General features: G+C 43.6%; 1 protein-coding gene and 1 pseudogene across 2 annotated transcripts in view; both read left to right on the top strand.

The window, feature by feature from the left end:
- Positions 1-26,975, top strand: part of LOC105815111 (tetratricopeptide repeat protein GNN-like) — a 64,051-nt gene that overhangs the window by 33,314 nt on the left and 3,762 nt on the right. The window contains 5 exon segments of the mRNA XM_012650247.1: positions 2,499-2,638; positions 8,417-8,588; positions 12,591-12,738; positions 13,316-13,468; positions 17,619-17,752. Of these exon segments, the coding sequence (XP_012505701.1) occupies positions 2,499-2,638; positions 8,417-8,588; positions 12,591-12,738; positions 13,316-13,468; positions 17,619-17,752 (747 nt within the window).
- On the top strand, positions 14,668-15,202 carry LOC105815130 (annotated as a pseudogene). Its single transcript, XR_001137723.1, has one exon. The product of XR_001137723.1 is annotated as a 10 kDa heat shock protein, mitochondrial pseudogene (transcript).

The following is a 26,975-nucleotide window of genomic DNA, read 5'->3' as shown; positions in this document are numbered from 1 at the left end:
CATGGTGGCACATACCTGTAGTCCCAGCTACTCGGGAGGCTGAGGCAGGAGCATCTCTTGAGCCCAGGAGTTTGCAGTTGCAGTGAGCTAGGCTGATGTCACAGCACTCTAGCCTGGGCAACAGAGTGAGAATCTGTCTCAAAAAAAAAAAAAATGTAATGTGAATATTTTTCCATATCCTTAAATATTCTTGGAGAATTTACATATTTATGACTGGATTATATTTCATTTTTTAGATTACCATTTAGTCAGTTTTTCACTGTTATAAAATGAGGATTATTGGCAGAAATCTTTTTAAACATCTCTGAGTATTGCCTTAGAATGATTTTTAGAATTTAAAAACCATGACATATTAATATTTTTAAAGCTTTGATATATATTGCCAAATTGCTTCTCAGAAAGATGTCAGTTCTTACCTGCAGCATGTAAAAGTACTTATTTCCTCGCATCTTTATCAATATTATTATTTTTAAAAATCATCCCCCAAATAAATCACTGCCAATTTGGCACCTGAAAAAATAGCATCCTATTGTCCTTTTAATTTGCATTTCTTTGAGTAGCTAGTGAAACAGAATATTGTAATATTTATTAACAATTTATACTGTTTTTCATAAACTCTAAGGTGCAAGATGCACCCCTATTTCAGAAATGTTAAGTTTTGAGAATGCATGCATCTTAGAACCAATGAAATCTGGTATTTCTTCTTTAGTGAATTCATTTCTCCAACCATTTACTGAACACGGTGAGCACCAGAAATGGATTTTTTCCACCTTTATGTGGCCCAGGGCTTCAGCCAAAAAATATGAGACCAGGTGCAGTGGCTCATGCCTGTAACACTAGCACTCTCGAAGGCCAAGGCGGGAGGATTGCTTGAGGCCACGAGTTCAAAACCAGCCTGGGCAAAATAGTGAGATCCCTATTGCTACAAAATTTTTTTTAAAAAATTAGCTGGGCACGGTGGTGTGTGTCAGTAGTCTTAGCTACTTGGGAGGCTGAGGCAGGAGGCTTGCTTGAGCTTGGGACTTCAAGGTTACAATGAGCTATAGCACCATTGCACCATTGCACCAATGATAGCACCATTGCACTCTAGCCTGGGTGACAGAGCAAGACCCTGTTTCAAAATAAATAAGTAAAGTAAATATTAAACGTTATGTGTAGGATGATTCCAATTTTAATTTTACAAAGAGTGTGTGTGTGTACGTATGTATGTATGGGTACACAGAAAAGATCAGGAGTCAATACAGCAATATGTTAACTGAAATTATCTTTGATGCAATTATGGGTAGTTTTTATTTTTCTTTGTACTTTTCTATATTGTCCAGTTTTTCTATAATATACACATATTTGTTTCATAATGAGAAAATTGCTTTCTCAGGGCCAGGTATGGTGGCTCATGCCTATAATCCTAGCACTCTGGGAGGCCAAGGTGGGAGGACTGCTTGAGCTTAGGAGTTCGAGACCAGCCTGGGCAACATAGTGAAACCCTGTCTCTACAAAAAATAAAAAAATTAGCCACGCATGGTGGCGTGCACCTGTAGTCTCAGCTACTCAGGAGGCTGAGGCAGGAGGATCGCTTGCGCCGAGGAGTTTGAGGCTGCAGTGAGCTATGATACCAACACTGCACTCCAGCTTGGGCAACAGAGTGAAACCCTTTCTCAAAAAAAAAAAAGAATTCTAAGTTTTCATTTGCGTATAAGGTATAACTGTACACACACACACACACACACACACACACACACACCAGGTATGATGACTCTCTGTTTTGTTCTTTTAACATTTTCTTTCTGTTAAAGCCAGCAATTCAAGATAGTTGCAACAGAGGGCAGAATGGTGTAAGAAATTTAAATACCTTTTTCTTTTTGCCTGAAAATAACCCCAAAACATAAATTACAGCAATACATGGATTTAGTTATATAAATACTCTTTTGTGACTCTCTAGTTTTCAAAATTTACATGCAAAGATTTTCATGTGAGTTTAAAATACTTGGCCGGGCGCAGTGGCTCATGCCTATAATCCTACCACTCTGGGAGGCCGAGGCGGGTGGATTGTTTGACCTCAGGAGTTCGAGAGCAGCCTGAGCAAGAGCAAGACCCCGTCTCTACTAAAATAGAAAGAAATTAGCTGAACAACTGAAAAACATTGAAAAAAATAGAAAAAATTAGCCGGGCATGGTGGCGCGTGCCTGTAGTCCCAGCTACTCGGGAGTCTGAGGCAGGAGGATCATTTGAGCCCAGGAGTTTGAGGTTGCTGTGAGCTAGGGTGATGCCATGGCACTCTAGCCCAGGCAGGAGAGTGAGACTCTGTCTCAAAAAAAAAAATAAAAAAAAAAATACTTGGCATCATATGTAAATCTTAATAAAAGCAAAGTGCTGATCCCTTGAGAGAGAAACTGAACTATGGATAATGTATTTAACGTCTGTATCAAGATTAAGCAGTGGGTACTTTTTGTTCCTTTCCACATATGCTTTAGGATTATTTACTTTTCCTTGCACTCTACTGCTGGAATGCAGACTTTTTGAGGTTACTGCCGCTGACAAATGCCGATTAATATTCTTTACTGGAAGTTTTTTGAAACTTACGGGCAAGACCAATGAAGCAGAAGAGTTGTTCTTGATTGTTGAGGACATGTTAGTGCAGGTAAAGTGAGAATAAATTTTAAATCCTTCAAACTTTTTTCCTTTTGTGTTATGTATTAATATTTTCAGCTACCATTTACCTGTGTTCCTTTAAAACTTAGTCCAATAGAGGAATCAATTGATTATGTTTATCAATGAGGAAGCTATGATTTTAACCTATGTTCCAAATTATACATTAATGACAACAAGCAGTAAATAGATAGGAATCATTATGGGATGAATACATACTAAGAAGTATCATTTTAGGGAAAAAAGAAATGTTCATAAAGCAAAAAGGGAAATATATAGATTGAAATGAATTAATAAAAAACTGGCCAGAGACTTGGTTATAACTTTCATGAAAATGTTGGGGAGGATTGATGGATTATCTTGTCCCTATATTGATTTGCTTTTCTGAAATACGAACTTTTGGCTTTGTTGGATACAATGGAAAGCTTCACTTACAATATACATATGCTTGTGAAGACATTTAACTGCCATTTTTTTTAAGAAAACATTATAAATTTTCACTGATTTCAGTAGAATTTATGGACTTAGGGTAGTATAACCCAAAACAAAGCTGTTTTTATTTTAAAACAAAGACCTTCAAATTTTCATAAAACGTTGCCCCTGCCCCCATCAATATACATTTTTATGGGAGGAATTCTGTCTAAAGAGATTTATGAGACTCAACATTGCAAGTCCCTATATGGCAGAGACCATGTTTATTTGCCAATTTTTGTTCCTCCTTGGCATATTATAGCCTGTAGGTGCTTAATAAATGAGACAAATAAGTCAGTAAATCAATTTGACCTTGGAAATTCCTCCATGTCCTTACAAGGTAGCGCGCAGTAGTGAAGAGAGGATGTTTTCAGACTGACAGATTCTTCTTACCCACATTCTGCTTGTGCGATCTTGGTGAGGATTTTAATCTGTGCCTCTGTGAGTTCTCATTTTCGAGGATTCTAGAATGTATCTCGTGGGGCTGTTAATAGGGTCAAGAAAGAAAGTCCATAAAAGCACCTCACGCAGTATCTGGTACATAGTGAGATCTTAAGTGCTGGTAGCTATTTTGTTATTACTGTCCTTGGGTTATAAGTAAGTGAGGCCTAGCTTAGAAATATAGGAGTTTGATTTAAGCTCTTTTGTCCACTCTGTCGTTGTTCAGGGAGTAGAGTCCACTGATTCTGTGGTTTCCTATTATGATCGTGGAGTTTTCCCCTGCACCGGTTTTTTCCCCGTGAGGTCCACATTTTCTATGGCTGACATTCACCTGTCTGGAAAGCACCAGTTATTAGGTAACCAGTGAATGCCTGATGGTGGTCATTCACTCTGTCATTCAGTCATTCGCTGAGTAGTGTCATTCTGTCACTCAGCTAGCATTCGCTGAGGGCCTTGTCTGGCCTGAGCACTGTGCGGGGAGTTGGGGTGATAGCAGCAAATGAGCCGGCCGGTTTCTGGCCTGGTGGAGCTCCCAGTCCAGCTGGAAGTCACTGCCACCTTCTGCAGCTCCTTCGACATGAAGCAAACCCCTGAAATACGTGGTCATGAAGGCGCGAGGCTGGCTTGGTAGGAGGCATGCTGAAGTTCAGGCCTCCTGAGAGAATTGCCCACTTCAGAGGACTCCTTCCAGAGGCATCAGTCTTATGATTCTATCCTCAAAATATTTTTGCAACAGTTCTTTGGGACTAGCCACCATGAAGACTATTAAAAGAATTTTTTCAGGCTCTGAAGGCACTTCCAAAAGAGAAGTTTTATAACTATTTTGGGCAGTAACAATGTCTTTGAAATATGTGCCTAACATTCTTGAGGGGGAAGATCTTGTTATTTGTGGCATACATATTCTGTATATGGTTTTATAATTTCTTCAGATAACGTAGTTTTAAAATTTAATGAAGTGGTTTTCAACTGGGGGCCAATTTTGTCCCCCAGAGAACATTTGGCAATGCTGGAGGGATTTTGGGTTGCCACAATTTGGGAGGAAAGTTGCTACTGGCATCTGGTGGGTAGAGGCCAGGGGTGCTGCTAAAATCCTATAGTGCACAAGACAGCCCCCACAGCACGGGGTTATCCTGCCTCAAATGCCACAATACTAAGCTTGAGAATCCCTGATTTAGATGTTTATTAAAAAGTGATCTCATTACTCTCCCCTCAGTATTTCACAGCAGGTGTACCAGGAAGCAGGAAAACCAAATGATATGTTTGTGAAGAGTCCTCTGTTTATGCATGAAACAGAGGTTCACTTGTCAAGAAAACATACAGAGCAGTGTTTTGGAGACAGGCAGATTGGGTTGGACCCCCTTGCTCTCCTACGGGTTAGCCACGTGAGCTTGGGTGATTTATTTAACCTCACCGAGCCTTGGTTTCCCCACCTGTAATAGAGAAGCAGTAAGCCCTGCTTCCTAGGGAGGCAGTGAGGTCACCCCCAGCAAGAGCGCAGCTTAGTCAGCGCTCCGCAGGTGGTGGCTAGTACGGGCCCATGACCTAAGAACGAAACTGTATCTGTGCTTTACAATCACTGCGATTGATTATCATCAGCACATACTTACTGAATGCCTGTGAAGCTCAGAGCTCCATGCTTGGATTGTGGAGTCTCTGCCCCCAAGGAGTAGGTAGCCTGGGGCAGGATGAGGGGAATAAAGGACACGCATTCACACAGAGGAAGCTGACCACACCGGACCACATTTGACACACCGATCACTATCACCTGCAGCGTGGGCAGTGGGACTTAGAGGTGGTGGGACCGCTGTGGCCTGGCGGTGGGTTGAGCAGCTGTCAGCGCCCTCTGCCCAGGGCTTCAGCCCCACTCTCAGACTGGTTGGAAACGTGGCTGTGATACACGGAGGACTCGGAGAAGCCCTGAGAGTTTGAGCCTGGTTGACAGAGAGGGGCAATCTGAAGAAGAAGGTGGATTTGGAGAGGAAGATGATAAATCCTAGACATTTTGAGCTTGCAGTACGGGAAAAATATCCAAGTAGAGTGTCCAGCCAGCTGAGGGAAATCCAGGATGGGAAATCTGGAGGGAGATTAGGGAAGCATCTACATACAGGTGAATGGTGAAACCACAAAAGGAAGCGAGGTCTCTCAATAATAATAGGAACTGATGTGGGGGCAATCGCTAATATTTAGGAGGAGAAAAGTAAAAGTAGAACTTGTGAAGGAGGGAGGGATTTGAGGAGAATCAGGATATCATAGTTTCCCCAAAATCAAGGAGGCTAACAGCATCAAATGCTGCCTAGAGGTTTGGCCCGGACAGATGAGGCCTGAAAAAGACCCCTAGGTCTGGTGAGTAGGGGTGAGTGGTAACCACTGAGGTGGCAGGGGCGTGTGGGAGGAGCTGAAATGCAGGGCTGTAAGAGGTGACTGTGTGATAATGAGATGGAGAAGCAGTACATGTTAATACCTGTTCGAGAAGTTGTCAGTAAAGGGAGAAAGAGGAAAAGTTGGGGTAGGAGCAGGTTCAGGTCAAGTTTGATCCAGGATATGTGTGTTTGTGTGGAGCAGGAAATGAACAGGGAGAGGGAGAGACTGGAGATGTTGGCGAGGACTCTGTGAGGAGCCAGGCGGGCAGGAGGACCCTGAGAGCTCAGGACCAGGGATGGGTCCTTGGGAAGGAGGTTTGGCATCCCTTCCTCTGGAATAGGCGTGAGGGAAAAGAAAAGAAAAGGGTGAAAACACTGCTAATTTGAAATTTCAAAGATGAGGGTAAAGAAAAAGAGGGTAAATGAGGTATAGCAGAGACTTTTTATAATCTCCCAGTATCTGTTCCCCCTTTCATTTATGGTAAATAATATCCCCTCACCCCTCTAATTTTTAGCCCAGCAAATGGTTGTTTGAAAAGATACATTTCCTGCTTTCACTGAAGCTAGATATGAGCACGTGCCTACGTTTTGGCTGGTGGGATGCAATGGAAGTGAGGTGGATAACTTCTGAGAAGCTCCCATGAAGTGAAGGGTGGGCCCTTCTTCTCCCCTTTCCCTTAGTCCATTCAGCTGCTATAACAAATACCATGGACTGGGTGGCTTAAACAACAAACCTTTATTTCTCACAGTTCTGGAGGCTGGAAGGTCCAAGATCAAGGCACCGGCAGATTTGATGTCTGGTGAGGGCCGCTTCCTGGTTCACAGTGCCTTCTCACTACCCCTCGTGTGGCGGAAGGAGCTAGCTAGCTCTCTGGGATCTCTAATCAGGGCACTAATCCCCCTTATGAGGGCTCCACCCTCATGACTTAATCAGCTCCTGAGGCCCCACCTCCTAATAACATCACATTGGGGGCTAGAATTTCAATACAAACTTCAGGGGGACACAAATGTTCAGTGTATAATACCTCTTCTCCTTCCTTCTGGTTGAATTGTGAATATGATGGCTGGAGTTGGAACAGCCATTCTAGACTAAGTGGTATCCTAGAGAATACCCAGAGGTCAGGCAAGGTCAAGCAATGAAATAAGAAGAGGGAATCTTTGACCATTGTGGGATGTCTATAGCCCCGGGCTATCTTTCAGGGTAGATTTGGTCTCCATAAAGTCAGAATGGAGGCCATCTGTGCAGTGGAGGAATGGGAGTGTGAGCACAGGGCTGAGATCTAGAATAGCTGCTGAGAGGGGTGCTTTCAAAGATACACCTGAGGGATGCGGGGAAGAACCGCAGACCTAGGAGTTCCACACCAGGCCTGGCTGCCTTCAGAGCTGAGCAGAATCTCAGAGCAGATATTATCTGCTTGCAGGACCCCTGTTGGAAAGCTCTGGGTCAAGCTACAGAAAGGTCAGTTTGATATGGAAGAATGCTTTCAGTAGGTGCAGGGGAGTAGAAAGAGTCAAAGTCTTTAAATTCACACCAGGGAGCCAGGCTCAGTCAATCCTTTCTTGGGCTAACATTGTGGTATGGCATGAAGTATCACATAACCAATAACAATGATACTGCCGCCCATTGTATAGGGCCTTATTGGTTACCAAACACATTCCCTCCCCCACGTCCTTGTTAATATTAAGTTTTCTGAAGTGAGATATTAACAGTAAGAAAACTCAGCACTAACTCCTTTCTTGGGCTGGGCATTTAAAAGACTGTAATCAACTGGTATATTCCTATGCCTTGATAAGGTTTTGCTAGAGGAGTGGTTTAAGTTAATGAAGTTAAGTAACCCTTGTTGGGGCTCAGCGACCCAGTGCCCCAAGATACGGTGCTTTGACGTGCTGAACTGAACGAGAGGCCTCAAGGCCTCTCTGGCCGTCCCCCACCTCCCAAAGCAGAGGATGTAGTTGTTCTTTGAAGTTCCCTTATCTGCCTAAAGTCTGGACCTTCTATTAATCTGCCTTTTGTCAGTTGATTTTTCAACAGAACTTCAGAGGGCAAAGGGAAAGTTTTTCCTTGGCTCCTACATCCTGAAATAAACATGTAAGGGGAATTTATATTCAAGTCTCTAAGCAAAAATGTGTCCAACATAAAGTTAGCGGCTCTGTGGTCACATTTGAATTCAAGCAGCATCTCCGGCTGTTCATTTGCATTCTGGATCCCGCCTCCTCTGTGACCTTTAACACACGCAAGACACCGTCGTGTTCGTCTTCAACAATTTTTATTAGCATTGACTAACAACTTGTGAAATCATTGTCCAAAAATGTTTTTCGTTTGCAATGTCTTCCAATAAATATTTCACCATGAGCATTATTTTATAAATATTTAAAATTCCCCGAGAAACGATGTAACGCACACAGTCTTTCGCAAGTTCATCATGGAGTGAGCCCTTCCCGGGTGGGTGTCTGTACCTGTCCTCCCTCAGGAGTGGTTCCCTTTTCCGTTTGTGCAGAGCCCATCCATGACGGAGATGCTTCTCAAAGTACAGAATGCCACTGGAGAGCTGTACCTTGAAATTGGGATGGCTCAACAAGGGTTCCAGTATTTCCAGAAAGCATGGTCCAACCTGCTGTGTTTTTCACTCAGTGACTTAAAAGACAGCCAGAACTTGGTGAAGCAGAAAGGTACGGCGACACACGCAGAGGGGATGACCTCTTGGGTCGCACAGAGCTGGACTCCTCCTGGGCTATTCCCTTCTGGGAGAAAAGGGAAATGAACACGCGTGCTTTGTTGGCTTGGTGTGTTTGGGGGGCTGGTAGTGTATGAGTGTTGAACATGAAGCACTGCTCATTCTGTTGGTCCGCCCTTTTATAATGTCATAGCCCATGAGGATGAGCCTCAGAGAAGGAGGCTTCAGGCAGTGAGGGAGGGCCATCAGAGCTCGACTCTGAAGCCAGCCTGTCTGGGTTTAAATCCCGTGTCTCCACTTATTAGCTCTCTGTGCCTTTAGACACATTACTTATACTTTCTGGGTCACAGCTTTCATATTGGTAAGGTAGGGATGAAATAACATCTATATCCCATATTGTTGTGAGGCTGGAAGCACACTGAGTGGTGCCTGGTAGGTAGGTAAGTACTCGCTGATGAATGGTGGTCATTATTTTATTCTCCAGCATTTGATGACTGAGGCTGCTGTGGTACCACTGATTTAGCAGAGACAAAGAATTTTCAGTAAACTAAGATATTGAGCAATTCTGACCTATTGATTTATAGTTAGACTGAGGGCTCTAGACTTTGTCATACTTAACATGGCTGTATCTGTTAGCTTTTTCGCATAACAAACCCTTCCAAAACTCTGTGGCTTAAAGCGACGTTTACTTTTGCCCATGAATCTATGGGTCAGCTGAGGGGTTATCCTGGTCTAGGGTGGGCTCAGCAGATTTGGGCATGGCTCAGGCAAGTGTCTGAGGTTGGCTGGCAGGGCAGGTGGGGCCGGCTGGCCTAAGAGGGCCACACTTAGATGACGGGGGTGGCTGGGCCACGTGTTCCTCATCCTCCAGGAGGATAGCCCAGGCCTGTTCACTTGGCACTCCCAGGATTCCAAGAGGGAGAGCAGAAGTCTGGACTTAGGCTCACAACTGGGACAATACCCCCTTCCACTGCATTCGATTGGTCAAAGCAAGTCCCCAGGCTTTATTCACCTCTCAATGGGGAGAGGTAGAGAGTAGCATCGCATGGGGGAGTTGGGTACGGCTGGTGTGGAGACTTGAAGCTGTTTTTGCAATCTGCTACCATGGCTAGAAGCTCAAAGATCACCTTGGGCAAGCTACTTACCCTCTCTAGAGTTCTCATCTCTAAATTCGCTTTTATAGTGTTAGTTATCATTTGTTGAATGCTTACTATGTCCAAGGCACTTTATGCTGATGATCTCTTTTATCGTCAAATATCCCCCATGCAGTATGTGTTGTTACCCCTCTTTTACAAATAAGGAAGCTGAAGGTCAGAGATTAAATAACCTAAACCACTTTAGCTCCTGCAGCTAGTCAATCTGAAGCTGGGAGTCCAAGCCAGGCCTCTCTGACTCCAAAGGCTGTCTGGGTAACTCCTTGCTGCACAGATTCTCCTCTAGTCATTTATGAAGCTCTAATCCTTGGTATACAGAGTCTAGCTGCCGAGTTGTTGTCCCGATGTAGGCAGGCCTGGTCACAGGCACGCTGGGGCCTTGGTGAGCAGGGGAATCCAGGGTGGAATCAGGGCCACTTCTGTGGGACCTGGGCCTGGCCCTCCAGAGGCAGCCAGACAGACCAGAGTGTAGAGTTCCAAGGGACCAGGCAAACTGGCTTGGTATAGACAAGTGGGCTAAGCCCAAGGAGGCCAAATCGGCAGCGGTGTGAGGTGGAGGTCTTGGTGGAATGGGATGCTGGGAAGTATCAGTGCTGTTAGCGGTAGTCTCCGTGGGAACATCCTGTAGTTCTAGTCCCCTGAAAGGGTCAGGTGGGGATTCAGGGCCTGAGCAAGAAGATGAAGGGGAGGAAGTGAGGATTCCAGCCTGGGTTCACACATTTAAGACGTGTTTACTGAGCACCTGCTATGCACCAGGCACTGTGCTGAGTCCAGAACAGTGATCAAGACAGAAACACCAACTCTGCCCTCCAGGGGAGGTGGCACACAAAACCCAAGTGAGCCAGCCCATGAAATGATTACACGATGTCATAAATGCAAACAAGAGGTGGAGTTGGAGTGTCAGTGTGTGTGGGGGGCACTTGTGAAAGGGTGGTCAGTATGCCTCTTTGGGGAGAGGACATTTAAGCTGAGACCTAATGGACTGCAGGAGCCACAGTGTTGAGGGAGGGGGCAGTCCTGGCAGAGGGAAGAGCATGTGCAGAGGTGGGGGAGGGCCAAGCCTGTCCTGGGAATGGAAAGAAGCCTCAGCAAGCAAAGGCAGGAGGCAGCCAGACCCTGATGGTGCAGGGCCTCGGGCAGGCATTTGGATTTTATTCTGAGTGGGAGGAGAAGCCATTGCAGGGAGTCAGGGTGGGGAGGACACCCTCTGATGTCTGTTTTAAGATCACTTTTGCTGCCGTCTGGAGAATGGATTACATGGTGGGTAAGAAGGGACACAGGGAGACCAGTTATGTGACTGTCCTGCCCTGATGTCCAAGCACAAGGCATGAGGCCCTGGGTGGGGGGCAGGGAAGGGTGCAGGGGGCACTGGGTAGTGAATTAGATACATTAATGATGGTAAGAGGTGCTTCTTGATAACTTAGTGCTAATCCTTCCTAATTAGGCCTGAATTTCATAGCACAGGGCATTAACTTGGCTTTTCTGTGCTGCTAGCAATGCTCTAATAACACCTTCTCGGAACATTATTGTGTTAGTCTGCTAGAGCTGCCATAACAATGTACCACAGACTAGGGGGCTTAAACAATAGAAACTTATTTCTTGTACTTTTGGAGGCTAGAAGTCCAAGGTCAAAGTGTCAGCAGGTTTGGTTTCTCCTGAGACCTCTCCCCTTGGCTTGCAGATGGCCGCCTCCTCCTTGTGTCCTCACATGGTCTTTTCTGTGCGTGTGTGTGTGTGTGTGTGTCCCTCCCCTAAACTCCTTTGCTTATAAGGACACCAGTCCTTTTGGGTTAGATCCCACCTTAATGACCTCATTTTAACCTAATCACCACTCTAAAGACCCTGTCTGCAAATACAGTCACATTCTGACGTGCAAGCATTGAGGGCTTCAACATATAAATTTTGAGGGACCTCAATTCAGCCCAAACAATTATCATACTTCTTTCTCTTCCTGTAACAGAGTATGGTTTAAGAAACGCTTTTTACTTTTTAGGAGTCTGTATTATTGTCAAAATATATAACTCTAAATAAAGGAACAAAATTGCTAGGCTTTTGCAAAGAGTACATCCCCAAGGCAGTGTGGCGTATCTAGGTACAACCCGTTATTGAATGATCGATTGATTGAAACAGAATCTCACTCTGTTGCCCGGGCTAGAGTGCAGTGGCATCATCATAGCTCACAGCAACCTCATACTCCTGGGCTCAAATGATCTTCCTGCCTCAGCCTTCTGAGCAGCTGGGACTACAGGCATGTGCCACCGCGCCCGGCTAATTTTTCTGTGTTTTTAGTAGAGACTGGGGTCTCACTCTTGCTCAGGCTGGTCTCGAACTCCAAAGCTCAAGTGATCCTCCTGCCTCGGACTCCCAGAGTTCTTGGATTGCAGGTACCGAGCCACCACACCTGGCCGCAGCCCATTATTTATTAATTGGGCTTGTGGGACTTACTCATGTGTTCTTGTTATAAGGCTGCATCATTTTATTGTATCTTATTACAGGACCCACTGGCTGCCTTCTGTAGAACTCAGTTGCCATGGTGATGACCGGCTTCACCACCTTCATATTCTCACTCAATTTCTGACCTGTTTATTGGCAAAACAGACTCAGAATTCAGTTTCAATCTATTGTCTTGGCTCCTTGACCCTGTAACTGCTGTGCACAGACAAAAGCTTTATATGAAAACTAAGCCCCATGCAGGGTAGGTCAATAGTTGATTTATTAAGAAAAAACCTGGCTATCGGCAGTGATGAAGAAATGATATTAAAGCTAATGTATATGGACATCTTAACTCTTTCATCGAAACAACCTTAAGCATCCTATTCTTTGCCAAAATTTATTCCCTGCAGTCAGAGTGCTGTATAACCTGGCAAAGTCAGCGTCTGAGGAATACTTAAAAGAAAATGACATTTTGGGATATGCTACTGAAGTTTCCAAGTTATTGGACAACAATCCCCGTGATCAAGCTACAATGAAATACATCGAAGGTGTTCTGATGTAAACATACGGTTTTTAAAAATTTTTTTTTGTTTTCTGTACTAGCTTTTATTATTATAATTAATATGCTTAACTCACACCTGTTAATCTACTACCCACCTAACTGATTTGGTTAAAAAATGGTCATCTTTTGCATTTCCATTCTATTGCTTAGTGGTTCTCAATTAGGGGCAGTTTTGGACCCCTCTCCACCCAGGGGACTTTTGGCAACGTCTGGGGACATTGTCATTGTCATAACTGGAGGAATTGTTATTGGCATCTAGTAGGTGGAGGCCAGGGGTGATGCTAAACATTACACAATGCACAGGACGGCCGCCTACAACAAAGAATTATCCAGCCCAAATGTCAATCGTGCTGAGATTGAAGAGTGCTGTAGTTGCTTTATAAAGATGTGTGCGCTGTCTTCTTATAAATCACATCAAAATTCTTGCATCTTTACTATTATAAATTGCTCTTTTTTATAGCTTCAAGGACAGATTTTTACACAAAATAAAGGATATTTTATAAGAATTATTTTTGATAGCACAATGAATGTAGCCAACATGCTCCATAAATAACACATGTGTTTTATTTTCAGGTTCGTTGCCGGAGACACTTCTCTTGCAAAAACGAAACTTCAGGAGTGCTTAAATATCAGGAGAGCCTTGTTTAGCGAGAAAAACATGCTAGTTGGAGAAATTATGGAATTTTTAGCAGATTTACTATTTTTCCTTCCAGGAGATAGCGAAATGTAAGTTTTTATGAAATGTTTCAAGAAATGTGTCTCCCCTCCCCACGCTTGCCTCCCAAAAAACTCCACCAGTGGAGGGAGGTCTGGGGTTACCCATTAGGAGTAACTCTGGTGATACTTCTCTGTCTCCAGCCTGGCTCAGAGAGCTGGGGGACTCACCCTGCCTGAGACTTCTGTCCCCATCTGTTTGTCAGGACACTGGCCATCGTGTATTCAGAAGGAGCTCTTGGCCCATGAGTGGTGTAGAGGTTTTGGCAGTAGGGAAAGAACAAAGGAGCATGACGTTGTCATGAATGTTACCAATGTCACTCACAGGCCTTGCGAGGAAGATGCACTTTCTTCAGGGCTCTATGCAGGCCTCCGCCATGGCCGTTGTTTCTGGTCCCACACTGCCCTGGTCTGTCTCTTCACAAGACTTAGGCCAGAGCCTGCAATGCCTCAGGTTGTGCTCACCTGCTGCCCCTCGTTGCTCAAAGAGCCCTCTTGTTCTCTTGCAATACGTGGGGTTCTCCTCAGCTCCCCACAAGAGACATCTCAGCTTAAAAGAGGGTTGTAGGTATTACCCTCTGGATCTACTTAGTGTGAGCACCTGCCAGGGCTGACCACTTCTCTTGGCAGGTTGGGATGGGAGAAGGTTCTTTGTGAATCCACAGGGAGCCGTGCACAGCCTTCCTTTGGCCCAGCTTCCACCCTTTCGTAGCAGATTCTGCTGACTGAATGGTCAGAGATACTCTAGGTTAAATTGTGAAGTTGTCAAGTTTTGTTGTTGTAGTTCCTTTTCCCTCCGTTCTATGTTCCCTGGCTTGCTTTTCCATTTCAGTTTTCCACTTTCCCCGAGATCATCTCCCTCTCACCGGGTAGGTGACCTCTTCGGCTTTTGCAAGAGTCTCTAACATTTAAGTGCAAATCAGTATTGACCCTTTCTAGAAGGTACTCAAAAGGTAAACACCTTTCAAAGAATGGCCCAAATCAGGGAGGATCTAAGGGTAGAACATCAGGTGCCGTGTAGTGGTAGGGAGATGGTGGGCTCTGAGGTCTGATTGCCTGGGACCACATTTCGTTCCTGCCACTTAGTAACAGTGAGACGTTGGGCAAGTGCTTAACATCTTGGTATCTCATTCACTTGCTCATTGGTAAAATGAGAGTAATAAGAGTATCTTCCTTGCCGGATTACCGTGCGGATTAAGAGACCCTCTATGACGAGAGCAGGGTACGAGCTGCAGCGGCGGGAGTCATGGCAGGACAAGCATTTAGAAAGTTCCTACCGCTTTTTGACCGAGTATTGGTTGAAAGGAGTGCAGCCGAAACTGTAACCAAAGGAGGCATTATGCTTCCAGAAAAATCTCAAAGAAAAGTGTTGCAAGCAACAGTAGTGGCTGTTGGATCGGACTCTAAAGGAAAGGGTGGAGAGATTCAACCAGTTAGTGTGAAAGTTGGAGATAAAGTCCTTCTCCCAGAATATGGAGGCACCAAAGTAGTTCTAGATGACAAGGATTATTTCTTATTTAGAGATGGTGACATTCTTGGAAAGTACGTAGACTGAAATAAATCACTATTGAAATGGCATTGACATGAAGCTCATTCCACTGAAGTTCTGAAATCCTTCATCATGTAAATAATTTCCATGTCTCTCTTTTATAATAAACTAATGATGTCTAAACTGCTGACATCCCGTGTTTAAAATCTAGTTTCACTGTAGTGATACAAAGATTTCCAAATAAAAATATGTAAATGGAAAAAAAAAAAAAGAGAGACCCTCTATGTAAAGAGTTTAACGGAATGCCTGGCACACACCAAAGGAGTTCAATAAATTGAGTCAGTAGTATTATTTGGCTCCTTGGCAGGTGATTTTGATACCCCAGGCACTTGAGACCACATAAGCCTCCTCTTACTCATCTTAAGACCAGCCCTGTGAGCAGAGAACAGGACTTTCTTTAGAGAAGCAAAAAGCTTGACCGTAGAACTGATTGCCTCGCAAAAGAAAAATCTAAACACGTGGCATGCTGACTGAGTCATCTCTCCTGCCTGGCCGCCCCACCCCAAATCCAGAGCTGGTGGGGCATGAATCACGGGACACTGAGTAACGCTGGGCCATTCCACAGGGACGGCCTCGATGTCAGAGGACCCGACCATACATGGATGCCTCCCGCCCAGGCCTCGTCAGTGGTCAACCTTCTGAAGCCATGGGGAAGTCTTTCTCCTTGTCGAAGGCTGTCCTTAGGGGACTGCCTCTTCCACACTGGTTAAAACCCGGAGAGATTTTGCCATGCAACTCGACTCACCTCTCAAACCTGTGTAGATCGTTTGCCCTGGTGGCCGGGGCTCCTGAGGCCGAGCTCATGCACTACAGAAATCATCCAGGGGACCTGGGGGCCCTGCAGAAGCCGGGTGTGTAGGGCTGGGCAGATGAGGTCGAACATTCTCAGTGAAATGATTATTGTCTACTCTTTCTTAACTTTTTGGCCATCTGTCAGTGGCCATCCTTTCATCAGTGTCCTCCTCACAGTCAAGTTCCTTTACTTCCTCACTTCCCACTTTCTGGCCTTGGACTTCTTCCCCCACCCGGCTCCATTTTGTCTGCTCTTATGAAAGTCATCAGACACATCCCCGAAGTGTCCCTTTGCATTTTTATCTTGTCGGCCCTGTCCTCTGAAGGATTTGACAGTGTGGGTCATGTCCTTCCTGAAACTGTACTCTCCTGAGTTCTGAGTACTGTCCCTCATGGATATCCTCTCTGATGATGCTGTCTCAGTCTCTTTTGTGGCTTCCTCTTTCTCTCCCTGCCTCTTGCCCAAATATCGGCATCCTGTTGAGCTTGCCTTTGGGCTCTATGCTCGTCTCAGTCTGAGCACCTCAGCCCCTCCAGTGCCCAGGGCTTCAGCTGTTGGTCCATAGGTGAGGTTTTCTTGTCTCCATCTCCTTCCTGGGCCTGTATTTATTGTCAGCTACAGACAGGTGCCTCCATCTGCCTATCGGACATCTGCATTTGAGTGTTCCACTGGCATTCCAGGGTCAACGCGCTCAAGACTGGACACATCCACCCCTCACTGCCCGAGTAAATGCTCCTTCTCTCATCTCACTCAGTACAGACACCAATGATATAATGATACATCTTAACCATATTTGTTATCAGTCACTGTGCTAAACACATCCCATCTATTTTCTCATTTAATCCTCATAACTCTCTTGTCCTCATTTTCTTTTTTCTTTTTTCTTTTTTTTTTTTAGATAAGGTCTTGCTCTTTCACCCAGGCTGGAGTGCAGTGGCATGATCATAGCTCACTGCAGCTTCAAACTCCTGGGCTCAAGCGATCCTCCTGCCTCAGCCTCCCAAGTAGCTGAGACTACAGGTGTGCACCACCACACCCGGCTAATATTTTAATTTTTTTGTAAAGATGGAATCTCGCCATGTTTTCCAGGCTGGTCTTGAACTCCTGGCCCTAAGATCCTCCCGACTCGGCCTCTCAAAGTGCTGAGATTACAGGCATGAGCCACCGTACCTGGCCTATTACCCCATTTTGAACATAAGAAAGTTGAGACTTAGGAAGTTAAGATGCTTGCCCAGCTTTTAAGTGGCAGAGCCAGCGTTAGCACCTGGGAAGTCCGATCGAAAAGCCTCTGTGCCCGTTACCACATCTGCCCAGCGTTAGAGCCTGAGTGCTTAATCACGTCACTCTATGCAACACTCCCAGCATCAGCGCCACCACATCCAATGTGGCGCCAAGTCTTAGCAGGTCTCTCTTCACATCCGTGGCCACTGCATCAGCTCAGACCGTCATCGTTTGTTCTTCCTCTGGACTAACTAGTCCCCTGCCTATAGCCTCACCTACTTCGGTTTGTCCTCCCTGCGTCTATGCTGGCAGATTTTTCTCAAATGTAAATTTGATTACATCATTCTCTTAATGAAAACTCTCCAATTATTAAAGGCCCGACCCTTAGGTTTGCACACAAGGTCCTTCTTGGGTGGACCCTGCTTCACCCTCCAATCTCCCCTCCTACCTCAGGAAGTTCCCTAAGGGCCAGGATTACTTTTACCCATATTTGCTTCCCAGTCCTAGCACCAACATTCAGTGAATGTTTGTTGAGTGAATGAATGAATGAAAGCCACGCCTCTGCAATGCAAAATTTGAATTAAATTTCTCTTTTCTAGATCCCAAAGGAAGCAAGTAATTGAATATTATAAACAAGTGATAAAAATAAAGGAAAATGCAGACACTCTGGCCAACTCCTCGCTCATCAGGAAGCAGCTGAGCGTCAGCCTCAGCGATACCTTGTGTAAATTAGGTAATTGGTCCAATCTATTTCTGTTATAAGCAGGTGACTTTTTCTTTGTTTTACCTGCATACTTTGTTTATTTTTTAAAAAGTGTCCATTTTTGAAGAAAGCAACTCCTGTTTCATTAACTTTCAGCTATTTTTTGCTACCTATTTACCTTCCATTATTAGGCAAGATATCTTTTAAAAATCTTTTCCATCTCATTTCTCATTCTTTTATAGGCTAACCACCATGCCCAACCATACCCCTCTCCCCACTTTCTTCAAATACTGTCTAAAGAAATTGTTTGTACTAGACATGCGTAGCCTTTTCATACTTGTTCATGATGTGATGCTAAAGTTAACACGTGACCAGAAATAACAAGATGGCTTTTCATGGGGCCCACCCTTGATTTTAGCAATATGATGTAGGTCTCAGTCCTCAGACCTGGCCCGGAGATTTGAAGGCCAGGTCTACTTAAAGATAAAAATTGAAAACTTAAAATGAAATTTAAAAATTTGGCTTTCAATCCCACCAGGAGGGCTGGGGGTTCTGTTCATTTATTCCTCTTGCTACTTGTTGCTTCTGTTACTACTGTTTTGTTCCCCTTTATAGGAGGAGTTCCAATTCTTTTTTTTGAGTTTCTTCGACCAAAACGTTGATATTATTACTTGCAGTTTATGGCAACTATTGAGTTTCTTCTTCACTGGTGCTGGCTCAGTTAGGTGAGATTTATTCACATCATACAGGCAGTCTTCCAGGGTCACTGTTGAAAAACACCTCAGAGGCCTCATGAGAGAAGAGCTCTACTCTTCAGGGTTTGCCAGGGACCTTATCTATTTACTGCCTTGGTACTTATTTGGCCTGGTAACCTATTAGCTTGTTGCTGCCAACTTGGAAAGTGAGGAGAACAGAGAGTCGAGTTGGAGGCTGCAGACAAAGCTTGGACAGTAAGCTGGAGACGGACCATGCACAGCGGGAAGGTGGTGGGCAGAGCAGAGGTAGCTGAGGGTCTAGTCCCACAGGGCTGGACTTCTCAGCTTTTCTGTCTTGGCTGGGTGGGTTACCAAACTGTGCCAAACCGAGACTCTCAACCCTTGAGCAGATGGGCAGGGATGGAGCTTCTAGACTGGTCTTCTCCAGCCTTGAGTAGATTTGTTGATTTTAGTAGGCTATACAAAAATTCTCATTTTCCATAAGTGCCACAACTAGAAAAATTTTAAAACACTATCAGGAGTCCTGACATCTCATTGCCACAAGGCAATCTGTATTTCAACCTAAATAAGTGGTTTTTAAGTAGAGGTGATTTTGCCTTGCCAGGACAAAAGTCTGGGGAAATTTTTGATTGTCATGACTGGCGTGGGGGGTGGGATGGGAACACTGCTTTCATTTCGTGGGTTGTGGCCAAGGATGTGGCTGAACATTTTACAATGCCCAGAACAGCCCCCACAGCAAAAAATTATCCAGCCCTAAATGTCAGTAGTGCTGAAGCTGAGAGACCATGACCTAAACCAGCCACCTTCTACAGCATGTGCTTGCCATCCGTTTTACAGTAAAATATGATTGCTTTCAGCCTAGTCAGTTGAGGCAAAAAAGGCTTAAAATGCCTGATATCTGTATGAAAGAGTATTTTCAGTGTATAGATTTAGGAGTGTACGTGCATTTTTTTAGTGTTTCTAGGCTGAGTGCATGAAGCATTTTGTTTACACACAGAAAATGCAGATACAATCTAGAGAAAATTTATGGAAAAGGGACTCATATAGCTAATCTGGTTGCTTCTTATAATACGCTGTTATGTAACAGATTTGGTGTCTGGTCTGTGATGGAAGTATAATATATTTGTTTACTTTCAGATGAGAAGGCGTCTGTAATAGTAGCCATCGCAGTGTTTTTGTGACTTCTTAAACAGGTCCTTATACTATTTTTCAATTTTGCAGTCAATTTACAATGTGATTAAGGAGTCATTTCCTGCCACCATTTCTTGCCACCACTATCTCCTGCTGTTGACTGAAGTTGATTCATTTAACATGAGGCCCACTTATGGCTTTCAGGGACGTTGCAGATGGTTAATTCAGCTGTTAAAGTGAGAATCAGTCATGTGCTTTTGTTTCAACTGGTGACAGTGAGAGCAAACCAATATTATCACTTCACAAAGACAGGAGTGTTGGGAGGGAAAGTAGACTGTTTATGGAGACCTCTGAATCAGTTGTCCTTTAATATATTAATATAAGAAGTATTTTTAGTTTTCCTACCTTTAGTGGAAATTTTCTATCTAAATGGAAATGCGCCTAAGTGGACCCCATAAAATAAGAAATAAGCCAGAGCCACATACAGTTGGGACTCCTTACCATTCATGAGTTTTAAAGATGTCTTGGGCCCTCTGTAGTAGAAGTGTTATCCACAGTTGTTAAAGCAGTTCTCTTAGAAGTCACAGATATGTACTCTTTCATTGAGAAGGGGAAAAAAGAGAACTATGGTATACAGATGGTTGCACTGTATTTGTTCAGCAAGCCTTCAGTTTAAGTGCTTTATACATTGTAAGGCATGTCAGAGTTGTAAGGTCGTATTTTATCTTACCTGATTAGTTTGTGGATCTGGGGTAGTTTGGGAGAATCATTCACCCTGTAAAGAAAAACAACATGCCTCGCGCTCTTGGTGCACACAGCATGAAGCTGCCCACGGGAATGGCAGCTCCATTGCAAATCACTGCTTGCATCTGCCTTTGTGACTTTGGCTTGGGGGCTCATGTATGAAACTGTTTGTTTCCTTTGTCTGTAGCTTGTCTCCCTTCTGGGAAGGATCCTGGGGTGCTCTGCAGGGAGGCTGCCTGTTACTTTGAAATGGTCCCCTCAGTCCCCCAATGTGGCTTTTATGAATGCCATATGGCCTGTATTTTAGTTAATGTCATCCCAAACATACTTTCTAAATTGGTGAAAATCTGTTTTGGTCTTTTCTGAATGCAGTAACAGACAAACAAACAAATAGATGGACACTAGGTTCCTTGTGCTCAAAGGACTATACTAAATGCTTTGCAGGATTCAGAAACAAAAGAAGGTAACTGCCTTCAAGCAACTTACCATTTTGTTAGGACACAAAGCAAAACCTAGAATAAAAAAAAATACAACACATTAAGGATTTAAAACATAGTCTGGCTGGAGGGGACTGAACTAGATTTTGGCTTTAGGTTGGCCATAATCAGCCATGTGACCTTTGGCAAGTCACAATGTCTCTGGCCCAGGTCTGTCCCTGGGTCCCACCTGTAAAATAAGTGTTAAGTTCCTAAAGATCCCCAAGAGAGTTAATATTCCACAATTAAATATAAAGGAAGGCAGTGATCTATAGCAAGAGGTTTTTCAAGGAAAACCTCTTGGGAGGGACCCTTAAGGAAGTAGAGGGTGTAAATTGTCCGAGAAGGGGACTTCTAGGTGGGGAGACTGCATGCACAAAGGTAGGAACAAACAAGATGTGGAGGGGACCAATTGAGAGCTGTCAGGACGGGTTATGAGAAAGTGTCCAGAGGCTGGGCATGGTGGCTCATGCCTGTAATCCTAGCACTCTGGGAGGCCAAGGCGGGAGGATCACTTGAGCTCATGAGTTCAGGAGCAGCCTGAGCAAGAGCGAGACCCCGTCTCTACTAAAAATAGAAAAAAATTAGCTGGGTATGGTGGTGCATGCCTGTGGTCTCAGCTACTCGAGAGGTTGAGGCAGGAGGACCGCCTGAGCCCAAGAATTTGAGTTTGCTGTGAGTTAGGCTGATACCACAGCACTCTAGCCTGGACAGTAGAGCGAGACACTGTCTCAAAAAAAAAAGAAAGTGTCCAGAAAGAGGGGGCGGTGGGAGGTGGGGTGGGAAGGGGTGAAGAAGAAGGAAAACAGGCAGTGGTGGGAGAGCTGAGGCAGTGCACTGACTTGAAGTAAGTCCTGTGCTATAGGCAAGTGGAGATTTAAGACCAAAAAAGTGTTGGGGGCCAGTCATCCTCTAAAGGTCTCCTTCTAGCTAGGAGATTGTTTTGGAAATTCTTCAGAATCATTTAGATCTCATCAAGGCTGTCTATAGGTGCACAGTGAAGAATTCTTTTTCCACCTTTTGTAATTTAACCCCCACCCCATTACCACCTAAGGTACTAAACATAGTACAAGTTGAGTATCCCGAATCTGAAAATCCAAAATCCAAAATGCTCCAAAATCCAAAACTTTTTGAGCACCAATATGATGCTCAAAGGAAATACTCATTGGAGCATTTTGGCTTTTGGATTTTTGAATTAGGGATGTTTAATGAATAAGCATAATGCAAATATTCCAAAATCCAAAAAAATCTGAAATCTAAAACACTTCTGGTCTCAAGTGTTTTAGATAAGGGATACTCATCCTATGCTTTACTGTCTAAAATTGTATATTAATTGTTCACTAGGCTTTTTTTTTTTTGACTGTCTCCTTTGCTAAAAGAAGAGACTTGATCTGTCTTCTCTACCATTGTACACCTTACTCTTAGAACAGTGGCTAGCACCTAGTACGTGTTCCATAAACATTTGCCAAGTGAATGAATGTGTGATGGAAGAAATGCCTTAGCCAATTGAGATTTATTCTCCTGCTTTAGAAAAGCAAGCATTGATTACTAGGGCATTTGAATGTTAATTACTTGTATTCTTATAATTAATTCAATTGTTCATTCATGAATTCATTCAACAAATATTTACTGTACCTGTTAGGTGACAATCTCTAATTAGTTCCTGGGGGTATATGAGTAAACAGGATGGACAGAGACCAACACTGCCTTCACTGAGCCCACAATGGGGGAGAAGGCTGTCAGACAACTAAATACACACTTGTTTTACTGTGATTGTGGAAAGTGTTACTATGGAGATGACAGTTAGATAGCTAAACACACAATGGCTTGACTACAATTGGGGAAAGTGCTATCATGGGAAAATACAAGTACTAACAGGGGACTTTGAGCTGTCAGATGGAGGGAGATGGGTTGGGTGCATCTCAGGAAGTGATGCGGAAATTGAATCTGCAGGATAAGAAGTTGCTCACTACGTAAAGTAGGGGGAGAAGAAGGAGAGGAGTCATTCAGGCAGTGGGAACAGAATTTTCGTGGCTGGAGTGCAGAGAGCAAAGCTGGGGGTGGTGGTGCACGAGGAGGATGTTAGAGGGGGTGGGGGGCTGGGTCACAGGCTTCCCAGGCCCTGTCAAGGATTTGGGATGTTACCGTATGAGCAGCTGAAAGCCAGTGCAAGGTTTTTGCAAAGTAAGTAAATGTCAGGACCCTAGAGTCATTCTTCTAGCATAGTCTTCACAAGATATTTCTAATATCATATTCTAAAATAATATTGTGAATCCAGAGTCATGAAGGAGGGCAAAGGACACTTTTATGACACTCATTTTCTATTCCTTTCCAAGGTGCATATTTTGACCTCTCAAACAGACTCAACTCCAGGGGGCAGGGGCCTTGTTATTTATTCTTTGTATGCTCAAAGCATTAGAAACAACACTAGCTGTACACAAGTGCTCTGTCTCTGCAGGAAGGCTGCGAAGTGGATAAACAGGTTCTTTCTGGGTATTTATGAGATTTACCTTGGGTTATTCAACAGAAATGATGGCTCTGCTCCAGGCTAATGATATTGAGAAAAACAATCCAATTGTAATTTTACCTGGTGAAAACAATAATCTTTAGTTGACTTTTCAGATCTTATTTTAGGTTACAGATTAACAGTCATAATTGCTATCTTGAATGTCTTGGTACCTTCCTTAATCTTTATTATTATATTTGATCAACATGTAGAGTACAGTATAAATCTTTCAAGGTATATGAAAATAATGGACTTCCAGCAATTTTTGATAATTCATATATTAATTATAATCACATTTTTATGCATGAGACTATCAAAATCATATATTAAAATGACAGATTTGTGAGGTGACAAGTTCAAAAATTTTGTTTCTTCTTCTGATCAGTTTTGTGAGGCACTTATTCATAAATGAAATCTCTTTTTATTTAGTATATCCTTTATAGTTCATCTCCTTTCAACTTTGATCCAATTTCAAGTACAAACCTTAACCTAAAAAAAATGTCAATTCCAGAAATTTTAACAGGAACCCTGACTATGAAATGAGGGTTTTTGTGAGTTATGTCTCAAGCTACCTCTGACACAGAGCCATCTTATTGCTCTTCTTTGACGAGTGTTTTACATTTGCCTATTGAGAAACCATTTCTGTGGGAGAAAATAATAGAAACGTGGCTTTTCAGACTCCATTATATCAAGCTGAGTGTTCTGTACTGAATTGTTCTGGATGAAGTGTGGTGGATGAACACTATGTTACTTTTCTCTCCCTGGGATTCTTTTGAAAAAGAAATGTCAACCCTCTTAGTCAAATTTAGAAGGAAGAAATTAAACAAAGGCTCTAGTGGGTGACCCTCAGAAGGGGCAGTCAGTCCCTTCTCTTCTCTTAATTTAAAAATGCTCAGCTCAGGTAGAACCCTCTTCTCTATAGCAGTTGGTTCCTTAATACAAAAATCAGGTAAGTGATACAGATACACCTTACATTTTAATTTTAATTTTAACATAAATGTCTATTCTTTTCACAAATTTTTTAATGTAGAATTAAGGTCTCTCTCTTTCTTTTTTAAATGGGTCCTCTGGAATTAGATATCATCTTTCTCAAAATGCACCCACCATTTCTAGTTTTGGCTTCTAGAACAATTGTGATGCAGTCTGTCTGCAGGATCCTTCTAAATTGCTACCTTTTCCCCCTTCAATCTTTTGCAGTTGTCTTGTCCACTCATCATTTGAATTTATTTTTTTTAGCAGCTCATGGTATTGAGTCTTTCCAAAACATTCAGTCTGGTTTCCATAGAAAGCAACTCCTTTTCATTTCACACTCATATAGTATTAGTTTGTTTTATACTTAATTACCTAATTAGACTGACAAACCCAACTGACTCTGAGTCATGCAGGAACTGAGCTATTGGGGACAGAAGTAAGCCAGCAGGGTAGAGATGACCTACTAGCTGCAGGCATCGAGTGTGCCCTGGGTGTCAGGGAGCATGTTTTGTAGAGGATGTGTAGGGCCCTGGTTAATCCAGCAAGCCAGTTTAAATGTGTTAACAGAGAATACTTTTTATTTGTTGTGTAGTTTTAATCATTTTTAATGGTTTATAAATTTGCTAATGCTATTGATTGCAGGAAAATGGCAAGTAGGCCTCATAAGCTTAGAAAACTTTTAAACCTGGAAGGGACTCTAGAGATTGCTGAGCCAATTTTAAAGCTGAGGAAATAGCAGATGTGTCATATGACTTGCCCCAGTACATTTGTTCAGACAATCCTATGAATTAAATGTTATAATCATTGAGGCTCACAAGTGGCATTCCAAAACCTCGCAGCTAATAAGTAATAGATTTAGGACTTGGAATCTTGTCCTCTGACCCTAAATCCCAAGGCTTTCCCACTGTGGGCTCTAGGAGTTTGTGGTCTTGAGAAGACAAACACATAAGGATAGCTGCAATGCAATGTGTCGTGTACCGTGCCAGACATTGGAGAGGGCACAGGGAAGCACATGACAGAGGCAACAAGGAAGACTTTCTGGAGAAAGTGACTTAGGCCATGAGTGCTGACAGATACCCGGTGAAGGAGTTTAGGAAGAACATTTTAAGTAAGAATGATCAGCATGAACAAAGTAAGGAAAGGTGAATCAGGACGGTGTGAAACTCTGGAATGGGAGGCTTGGGGAATGATGTTGGAGTCATCAGTAAAGTTTAGGGCAAAGAGAATCTTTTCTACCATGCTCAAGGGTTTGGCAGGGGAGCTTCTGTAGGATTTCCAGCACTAAGGACATGAGTAGATTTGTGTTTTAGATACAGTACTTTTGTGGCCAAATGGGGGATGGAATTGGTAAACTAAGACAGGGATAGTAGAAATGGAGAGAAACAGTTGAATTTGAGATTTAGTAGGTAAACCCAGCAGGGCTTAGTGCTTGATTGGATGTGGGAGGTGAGGCAATGGGAACAGTCAAAGGCATCTCCTAGTTTATGGCTATGCCATAGGCCAGTGCAACTGGGTGGATGATGCTGTTGCCCTTGCAGGACAGAGAGCACAGTTTGGGAGAAGGGGTGGGAACCACAGTGAACTAATTTTGGGCATGTTGAATCTGAATTTCCTATCCAAGTGGAGACATTCAGTAGGCAGTAGAATATAGGAATCTGGTGGTTAGGAGCTAGAAGACTGAGCCAGAGAAAACATTTGGGAATCCTTAGCATATGCTTGGTGGCTCAGCCCACTAGAATGGTTGAAAGAACCAAGAAGAATATAAGACAAGATGGTGGCAAGACATAGAACTTGGGAGAATGTCAGTATTTAAGAGGTGGGCAGAGGAAAGGGTTGTAACAAAAGATGAAACATGGCCCCAGAGGTAGGCTGAGAATCAGTAAAATCATGGAAGTCAAAAAAGGAGAATGTTGAAAAATGACCACCAGATTGAGAACAGACCATTATGTTTAGCAACCCAAAGTTCACAGGGAACCTTGGTAGTAGGCACAAAAGCCTGTTTAGGAGAGAACAATGAATCTGTTTCATCTGCCCAAAGGTGGGAGTCTGCACAGGCCCAGCCCTTTTAATTGGTACAGTGAGTTTGTGGGTACTGAGAGAAGAAAACAGAGGGTGCTACTTGCCGTTTGCAACCAGGTCCGTCTGAGCCAGCCTAGGCTGTGATCCCAGTGGAGGTGGGTGGAGGAGGACCCCCTAAAGTCTTTCATTGTTTTCTTTAGGGCAGAAATTGAGAGCCATGGAGACATCCAGTTGCAACCTTTTACTTTATTTGGGACCAATGATAGACAGCTTTCTCCTTAATCTGTTTATAGACACAAGAGTTTATTGAAAGAATGAGCACACGAATTTAATTTCTCAAACTGAATTTAAGACTCTGACAAAGAAACTTTAGACATAGCCTGGCTATCAAACAAAAAGAAACTTTCAACAAAGAGCCTTTAGATACTGCTGAATTCTCCTTCTTCAGCACAAATTTGCAGCCTGTCTTCTGGTCAGAGAATAATGGGCTGTGATTGTCCTTGCTTCTTAATCCCATTTGCTCCCAAGCACAGAGGGGAAGTTCACGGTTGGGCAGCATCCACTGAGTCTCGGACTCATTCAGGGAAACTTCCTGAGGACCTCCGCCAACACCTGAGATTTCACTGTTACCTGGTGACAACTGCCTGAATTGCTGTTGTGAGCCCAGGAGAAAGTAAACGTCTCTCACA

Source organism: Propithecus coquereli, unplaced genomic scaffold (genome assembly GCF_000956105.1).
Source record: "Propithecus coquereli isolate 6110/MARCELLA unplaced genomic scaffold, Pcoq_1.0 Scaffold316, whole genome shotgun sequence".
Taxonomy (NCBI): Eukaryota; Metazoa; Chordata; class Mammalia; order Primates; family Indriidae; genus Propithecus; species Propithecus coquereli.
This window is presented reverse-complemented; position numbering and strand designations above follow the sequence as displayed.